Source organism: Pteronotus mesoamericanus, unplaced genomic scaffold (genome assembly GCF_021234165.1).
Source record: "Pteronotus mesoamericanus isolate MK-2021 breed Mesoamerican mustached bat unplaced genomic scaffold, CSHL_Meso_final contig_2, whole genome shotgun sequence".
Taxonomy (NCBI): domain Eukaryota; kingdom Metazoa; phylum Chordata; class Mammalia; order Chiroptera; family Mormoopidae; genus Pteronotus; species Pteronotus mesoamericanus.
This window is the reverse complement of record NW_026555084.1, coordinates 22,258,126-22,267,563: the sequence shown is the minus strand read 5'-3', so window position 1 is coordinate 22,267,563 and position 9,438 is coordinate 22,258,126. Positions and strand designations below refer to the sequence as shown.

The 9,438-nt window shown below is 40.5% G+C and overlaps 1 protein-coding gene across 1 annotated transcript; it reads left to right on the top strand.

Annotated features, from left to right (window-relative positions):
• Positions 1-557: 557 nt before the first annotated feature.
• Positions 558-2,987, top strand: LOC129066413 (protocadherin alpha-1-like). The gene has a single exon (XM_054567952.1). The coding sequence runs from the start codon at positions 558-560 to the stop codon at positions 2,985-2,987; it is 2,430 nt and encodes an 809-aa protein (XP_054423927.1).
• The last annotated feature ends 6,451 nt before the right edge of the window (positions 2,988-9,438 follow it).

Here is a 9,438-nt window from a genome sequence, read left to right as displayed (position 1 = left end):
TCATTAAAAAAATTAACACCCAAACTATCCTAGAAGATGGTGAATTTTAATGGTCTAATTGCCTTATTTTAAAACTCTAGTGTTCAGTTATAAGTACTTAATAATAAAAATATATGAGCTAATAGACTGTTTTAAATAAAAAGATGTTATTTATTCAAATCGTGATTTGCCCAAATCCAATTGTAATATTTTTGTGAAAAGAGCTAAAAGAAAATACTGAATTACATACTCTCAAATGACATTTGAAATGCCAGGGCCTTTAAAAGGACATAAAATTGAAATGATTACCTTGAGTAAATTGCAAATGAATATGAGACTATTTTGGAAATGAATGAATGGATCTAAAATCTACACCATCAGCCACATGATGTCGCTGTATACCACAAAGTCTTGTCAATGGAAATGTACTGGTTGCTAAAACTTAAGGAGGAAGCTCCATTTTGTCACCGCCCGAGAGCAGACAGAAACGTTAAGGAGGTAAATTATTTAAAAATGAAGTAAAAAGGCATGATTTTGAAGTAAGGTGAGAGAGGTACGAAAGGTGTAGTGCTTTTGCGATGCTGTATCCCAGGCGAGGAGGCAAGGGAGCCCGGTGCCTGCTGCTCTCTCTTCTGTTCCTTGCAGCCGGGAAGACGGGGAGCGGCCAGGTCCACTACTCGGTCCCCGAGGAGGCCAAACACGGCACCTTCGTGGGCCGCATCGCGCAGGACCTGGGGCTGGAGCTGGCCGAGCTGGTGCCGCGCCTGTTCCGGGTGGCGTCCAAAGGCCGCGGGGACCTCCTGGAGGTAAATCTGCAGAATGGCATTTTGTTTGTGAATTCGCGGATCGACCGCGAGGAGCTGTGCGGGAGGAGCCTGGAGTGCAGCATCCACCTGGAGGTGATCGTGGAGCGGCCGCCGCAGGTTTTCCACGTGGAGGTGGAGGTGAAGGACATTAACGATAACCCACCAGTCTTCAGAGAGAGAGAACAAAGGTTATTTATTCCTGAATCTAGACTGCTGGATTCGCGTTTCCCAGTAGAGGGCGCTGTTGATGCAGACATTGGTACAAATGCTCTTCTAACATACACTCTCAGCCCCAGCGATTATTTCTCTTTGGATATACAGGCAAATGATGAACTGAGTAAGTCACTTTCACTTGAATTGAGGAAATCTTTGGACAGAGAAGAAACACCAGAACTTCTTTTATTATTGACAGCCACTGATGGGGGCAAACCTGAACTGGAAGGTACAGTTCAACTGCTGATTACAGTGCTCGACGTTAATGATAACGCCCCACTGTTTGCCCAGGCCGTGTACAGAGTCCACTTATTAGAAACTACAGCAAATGGAACATTAGTTACCACATTAAATGCCTCTGACGCAGACGAAGGTGTAAATGGTGAAATTGTCTTTTTATTTGGCAGTGATGTTCCTCTTAACATTAGAAAGAACTTCAAAATTGATTCCAGCTCAGGAGAAATTAGGCTAATTGGTAGACTGGATTATGAAGAAACAAAATCCTACGAAATTCAGGTAAAAGCAGTTGATAAAGGAAGTCCCCCAATGTCAAATCACTGCAAGGTTTTAGTGAAAGTGCTGGATGTAAATGATAATGCTCCGGAACTGGCCGTCACATCCTTGTCTTTGCCGATCAGAGAGGACGCTCCACTCAGCACCGTCATTGCCTTCATTTCGGTGTCCGACCGAGACTCCGGTGCCAACGGGCAGGTGACTTGCACCCTGTCACCCCACGTTCCTTTCAAGCTGGTGTCCACCTTCAAGAATTACTACTCGCTGGTGCTGGACAGCGCCCTGGACCGCGAGAGCGTGTCGGACTATGCGGTAGTAGTGACGGCGCGGGACGGGGGCTCGCCGTCGCTGTCGGCCACCGCCAGCCTGTCCGTGGAGGTGGCCGACGTGAACGACAACGCGCCGACCTTCGCGCAGCCCGAGTACACGGTGTTCGTGAAGGAGAACAACCCGCCCGGCTGCCACATCTTCACGGTGTGGGCGCGGGACGTGGACGCGCAGGAGAACGCGCGGGTGTCCTACTCGCTGGTGGAGCGGCGGGTGGGCGAGCGCGCGCTGTCGAGCTACGTGTCTGTGCACGCGGAGAGCGGCAAGGTGTACGCGCTGCAGCCTCTGGACCACGAGGAGCTGGAGCTGCTGCAGTTCCAGGTGAGCGCGCGCGACGCGGGCGTGCCGCCTCTGGGCAGCAACGTGACGCTGCAGGTGTTCGTGCTGGACCAGAACGACAACGCGCCCGCGCTGCTGCCTTCGTGGGCGGGCGGCGGCGGCGGCGGCAGGGAGAGCGAGGTGGTGGTGTCGCGGTCTGTGGACGCGGGCCACGTGGTGGCGAAGGTGCGCGCGGTGGACGCGGACTCTGGGTACAACGCGTGGCTGTCTTACGAGCTGCAGCCGGCGGCGGGTGCTGAGCGCAGCCCGTTCCGCGTGGGGCTGTACACGGGCGAGATCAGCACGACGCGCGCCCTGGACGAGGCGGACGCGCCGCGCCAGCGCCTGCTGGTGCTGGTGAAGGACCACGGCGAGCCGGCGCTGGCGGCCACGGCCACCGTGCTGCTGTCGCTGGCGGACGGCGGCCAGGTGCCGAAGTCCTCGTTACGTGCGTCTTCCGGTGCTGCGGTCGCCGAGACGGCGCTGGTGGACGTGAACGTGTACCTGATCGTGGCGATCTGCGCGGTGTCCAGCCTGCTGGTGCTCACGCTGCTGCTGTACACGGCGCTGCGGTGCTCGGCGCCGCCCAGCGAGGGCGCGTGCGGGCCGGGGAAGCGCGTGCTGCTGTGCTCGAGCGCGGTGGGGAGCTGGTCGTACTCGCAGCAGAGGCGGCAGAGGGTGTGCTCTGGGGAGGGGCCGCCCAAGGCGGACCTCATGGCCTTCAGCCCCAGTCTTCCTCCGGGTCCGAACACGTCGGAAGGAAATGAACATCCACAAACAAATGCGGAACTTTCCGGTAATGTAAGTCCAACTCTCAAGCTTTGGCTTTAATTGTTTTAGAAAAGAAAATTTAACTTATATAATCACCTTATCAAGTTTGACTGTTTAAAATGCATTCAAAATGTTCACAGCAATTGAAACGAATCTTACCATAATATAGATATTTGTTCTATTATTTCCAGCTGCACCTTGAATGGAACATGGAAACAGCAACAAAATAATGTAGGGACAGGTTGTCATATTATTTGAAAAAGTATCCTACTTAAAAAAAATACTGAAATACTAAGTAGTCTTGATTATTAACGCAGGATCTCAACGCAGCTAAATATAGTGACATTTTCAGGTTTATTTATTGCTTTACTCTTGTAGTGAAAGGTCGAGCCCTTGACACAAGTTAATTTCCCTCACTCACTCACATTGCTATGTCCCCATAGCTACATTTGCTAATACCCATGCTTAGGATTTCCAGTACCTACTTATGGGCCCATTCCACAAGCACACACGGAGTGCCCTGCTGCAGGACGCAGGGACAGAGCGACAGTGAAAAAAGATAGGCAAGTTTACATCCAGGGGACCACATCGTATTTAAAATAATGACTTTAAGCCTATTACTTATTTAAAATAATAATTGGGTTATGAAAAGACTTGGAGTTTGTGTAATATTGCTTTTCCCATTTTTTTTGTATAAGCAGCCTGTTTAGAAAGAAAGATCTTTTTCTATTCATGACCTTTTTAAAAAACAGTGATAAAATGCTGACTTGTTATTAGCAAGTTTTCTTAGAAACAAAGCAGATGAAGGTTTTCCCTGTATATGCAAATAGTACTCAGAAATATGTGTAATTCTTATTGCCTCAGCTAAAGAAAAATATAATCAAACATAGGGAAATGCCCTGGAAAAGGAAATTAAAATGATCAAACAATTGGGATAGATAGAGGAAACTATATATATTTTGAGGTCAAACTAAAAATCATAAATAGTATGGCAAAGGTAAATGTATATTTTCTTCTACTGAGCCAGAAAAACTTGAGATAGAGGCTGGCATTTGAAAGTAAAATGGTGCAAGTTGTTTCTTCAAGAATTTATATAGGTTGAAAAAGGAGTTATCTAACAATACTTCACTGAGAGGTAACAATAAGATTGTTAATTGAATTGAGCATCATTTGATGAATAACCAGTCACCTTTTAATTTTTTCAAAATTAATTTTAGAGAAAGAGGAAGGAGAGAGGGGGAAGCAGGAGAAAGAGAGGGAGAGAGAGAGACTGAGGAAGACTGATTTGTTGTTCCACTCATCTATGTGCTCATTGGTTGCTCCTTGCCTGACTGGGGATGGAACCCGAAACCTTGGTGCATCAGGATGATGCTCTAATCAACTGAGCTACCTGGCCAGGGCAGCTTGAAGACATTTAGGATGTCTTTGCACAAACATATTGGGATCACTGACAAAAACAAATTTTAGATTGATTAATTATGGATCTAAGAGTAAATAAACAATTCTCTCTCTCTAATGATTATTGTTGGATTAGTTGAAGGTACTAACTTGAAGGTGAATATTATTTAATGATCACTAAAACAAGAGATGTGGGTTTAAAAAGGAGACTTTTTAAAAAATGAAAAAGTAATTCTGGAATGGAGAAAAAGATTATTGTGGAGTGATATTGTTGCCTAGTATTTATTTTACTATAAATAAATATGAGTGGATTTCCTATAGGGAGTTAATATTCTTGTCTCATTCAGAATCTTTGGATAGTTAACATATATTTCTCTTGTTTAAGTCCTCTTTTTAAAAAATCCTCACCTGAGGATGCATTTTTTTTTAATTGGTTTCAGGGAGGGGAAGGGAAAGAGAGAAACATCAATGTGAAGGAGAAATATTGATCATTACCTCCCACAGGTGCCCTGATCAGGGAATGGAACCTGTAACCTAGGTATGTGCCCTGACTGGGAATCAAACCTGCAAGCTTTTGGAGTATGAGATGACTCTCCAACCAAGGCATCTGGCCAGGGCAACACAACTTTCAATAGTTTTGTCATTATAGTATTTATTTCAGGAAATGTATTATATTGATTCCTCTCTTCTTTATAAAGATGAATCGGTTGCTTTATTTTCTAACGTTTTCACCTGTTCTTTCTATGATTAATGTGTTATTTGTTGAATATCTTAGTATTATAAAAACATAGAATAATATAGATTTATGGCCAAACTTATTCTTTAGTTCTTACTTCATGGCATGTTTACAATTCAAATTAGTCAGTAATTTAGGAAATTTATTGACTTAAAAGTGGTCACATCCTCAGAAGAGGAAGTTTTACATGATGAGATCTTTTCACTAGATTATAATCATTGTTATACAACTGGTTTAATTTTGCTTAATATTAATTATCCATTAAAGTTAGTAGCTTCACACTTTTGTTGACTATCTAAAAACACTAAGCAATGATCATCATGAGGAATATATTGAGAATAAGTGTTACTCTCATGTTCCTATGGAGGTTCCAACTTTCAAAGACACCAAAGAAAACAAAAACTTGTTTTTGTTAAATTTTGTTAACCTCATATATCATCTTTCAATTATTCAATTTTAGTAATTAGTTTTTGTTTCATGACTCTGATTTTAGGAATCATTAACTTTATTTTCAAGTTACCTTCTTATGATGATACCAATGTAATTCCATTTGTACAAAAATATTACTTTTATCATCACCTAAAATACAATGCAGAACACTTGAGAAGACTAATTCTTGGTATGTTCCTTCTTAAAAAAAAAAAAAACCACCTTCCTTTCCAAGATTAGTATTGTAATTCTATTTTCTGGTATAGCAATAAGTAATTATAAAGTAAGGTATTACTTCAGGCACTTTTGAGACTTGTGGTCAGTCAAGAATACAAATAGATAAGAATGAGAAATAGCTGTTTATTTTGATAGCGATATTTTCATTCTCTTCCTTCTGAGAACACTGAAGGATTTCACTTCCCTGTTACTTTGAGGTGTGACTTTCTTTGACCAATGAAATGTGAATGCATCTTACTCCCAAACAGAAGTCTGTAGTTGCCGGTGTAAGACTCTTCTGCTCTCTTATGCTGTTGCAGCAATTATGAAAGCACAGGTTGATGCTGAGATGCCTTAATCTGAAGGCAGTTTGGGATGCCGAACCAACGTGTGGAGGAAAGCTGGCCTAGGCAGTCTCCCATAACCACAGAAGACATTGCAGGAGCCATAAAATAAACCCGTGTTTATTTTAGAGGGAAAACTGAAATAGTCAGTGTACAGCAACGTGTTCATTGGGGTTCCACTGTCATTAAGCTAATGTGAATAGAATTTTAAGAGGAGAGCATTACAACTGATAGAACATTATTATTTACATTTTTGCTAAGGCATCTGACCATTAAACAGGTTCAATAACTTGAATTTCATGGAAAAATAATTGTGTTGTGATTTCTTTTTCATATATATATATATATATATAAAGAAAAACAATAAACAATTTAAAATATTTTAGACACCTCTTCTTTTATGCCTTGTCTAGCAGCCCTTCCCTCTTCTTCTTTTTTTCCTTCTCAGGCTTTGTTGTAGTTTTATGAAATACTGAGATGAAGATATTGTAAGAATAAATGCTCTGGCACATAAACCTTAGGGAGTTGACCATTGTCTTTGATAAGTATAAAGGGTATAATTTTAGCAATGGATACTGTAATAGTTTCAAAGGGCTCCTGCAACAAATTACCAGAAACTTGGTGGCTTAAAACAACAGAAATTTATTTCTCACAGTTCTAGAGGCCAGAAGTCCAACATCAAGGTGTTTGTTGTCAGGGCCGTGTCTCTCTGAAGACTCTAGGGAAGAATTCTTCCTTGCCTCTTCCAGTTTCTGGTGGTTCCTAGCATTCCTTGGTTTGTGGCAACATAACTCCAATTTCTGCCTTGGTCATCACATTTCTTTCCGGTGTCTCTTTGTATCTTCTCTCTTTTTTCCTCTTATAAGGACAACTGTCATAGGATTTATGGCCAACCCTAATGTAGAATGATGTTAGGGTTAGATATACCTTAGTTATATCTGTACTCCCTTTATTCCAAACAAAGTCACATGCCAAGGTTCTGGGTGGGTATATCTTTTGGTGGCTACTATTTGTTCAACTCACTACAGATGCCAAGAGATGTCAAGCAGGATGGATTTGCTGGTCAAAGCTTCTCAGTCTTCTTTCCCCATTGGGGGAAATATGCTTGGATTTCTGGGAATATCACTCTGTCTCTGTGAGGGAGGGAGAGAGATATGCTAGACGCTCAGGACTCTGAGTAACAGCAGAACATACTTTATACCTACAGCCATGTTGTTCTGAAAATCCAGCAAAATTACCTTCTAGGATTATAAAAATTGCCTCAAATAAGCTATGTTTTCTAGAGCTAACATTCAGATTCCAGGTATAATTTCTTAATATGTCAACAGCAGCCAATGTGTTGGCCACTGATTAGTATATCAACATTATTGGGTATTATAAACATGGAGTTGCGTTGTAACTGCATAACGATGTAATGGCCAGTCTATAGCTCTGTGCAATTAGTTTAAGATCCAGGAGAATTTTGTTGCATGAGGCCTTGCAATGGCCTTTACTTCACAAGAACAACCTCCTCATTTTCAGTCCACATAACTAAGGCATGGCTTATTTTATCTCCTGGCTTCAACAATGAGTAAGTGACCCATGTCTGGCCAAGTGAGAACCATTACAGCTATTGACTAAAGGAAAGATATGACATCTAAACTGGATCAAGTGAGGTGATACTTTCAGATTTTTGCTGAGGCTATTAGGAAAAGGTCACTTTCTGCTGAGAGTCACTAAGTGTAGCCTAAAAATAAATAGTCTAAACCTACTTTGGCTACTTGCTTTCACATGGGAAAAGCCTACCTGAGAAAGAAGGTCAGTAGAGGAAAATAATCATAAATGGGAGATACTGAAGTGTGTATACACAGTTCTGCCTAAAACTAGTAAGTAATTATCCATGTCCATGTATAAGACAGTAAATGATGCTCTGTTTTCTTAAGTCAATTCACTTGGAGTTCACTGTTAGAGTATGATTAATATAAATATACATTTCTATATATGGTATAAATAAGTATCTTAAGATTTTGGACTCAAGGGAGAAATTACTATTGGTTTTTAGCACCTATAACCATAGGAAAAGCTAATTTTCCTTTAGCATGGATTTTGATTTTCTTTTATGAACACTGTAAATTTTGTAATTACTTTTGTTTTCCTCTTTGCCAAAAACAAAATTTATTATCTCTTTTAGACCAAATGAAAATGATTGTTATATATTTTGAACACTTATCCACCCATCTCTAAATTCATTTTATTTCATCCCTATGTTATCTTTATCTTATTTTCATATTGTTTGTGTGCTAAGGAGACAGATAAGAATTAATAAAAGAGGATATTCTCAAATAATTAACACTAGAAAGGTATCAATTGTACTATTCAAATGTCCAAATGTGATATAAAATGAAATGTTCTTAAATTAAGGTCACATTATCCAAGTGAGAAACAAATGATTAACTTTTCAAAAATTTGCAAATAGTTTAGGAAACAAAATTAAACCATAAAAAACCAACAATGAAATATATAAATGTATTTTCAATAAACTGAAAATTGATTCCTTGATTCCTATGTGCTTCATTTGAAGAAATGGTTAAACAAAAAGGTAATGTAGCCAAAAGAAAGCAGGGTCTCAGAGATAGGTTCTCACATCTATATTCATAGCAGCACTATTCACAGTAGTTAAGAGGTGGAAACACCAAAATGTCTATGGATAGATCCATAAATAGACAACCAAAATGTAGTATATACACACATTAGAATATTATTTAGCTTTAAAGGAAATCCAGGCACATACTACATACTACAACATACATCATACCTGAGGGTATTATGCTAAGGGAAATAAGCTTCACAGAAAAATACTGTATGATTCCACTAATGTGAAGTATCTAAAGGGGTGGAATTCATAGAAACAGAAACCAGAATTTAGGGTGGGGTGGGGTGGGAAAGCTGGAGTTGTCTAATAAGTACAGAGTTTCAGATTTGCGAGGTGAAAAGTTCTGGAGATCTGCTTCACAACCATGTGAATATAAACTGTATACTTAAAAATGGTAGAGATGGTAAATTTAATGTGTTTTTAACACAATAAAAAGAGGGAAATGATATATTTTCCTCTTTAGTTTTAAAGTTTTAGTTTTAGAGTTTTAAAGTAGCTATTTTTCAAAGATGAAAATTATGAATAAACAAATCACACAATAGTCTAGTTTTGAATCTACAGGATAAGCAGTAGAGCCTACATTTTGGCCACATGATGTCGCTGTCTACCAGAGAGTGTTGTCTGGGAAGAAAAATACCCAGAGCCCCATTGTCACTCCAGAGAAGCGGAACAATAAGACATGCAGCACTAGAGAAGAAGATTTCAAATTTTGCAAAACATGATTTTTTAATTTGAGCAACTCACTGAGGATTGGTA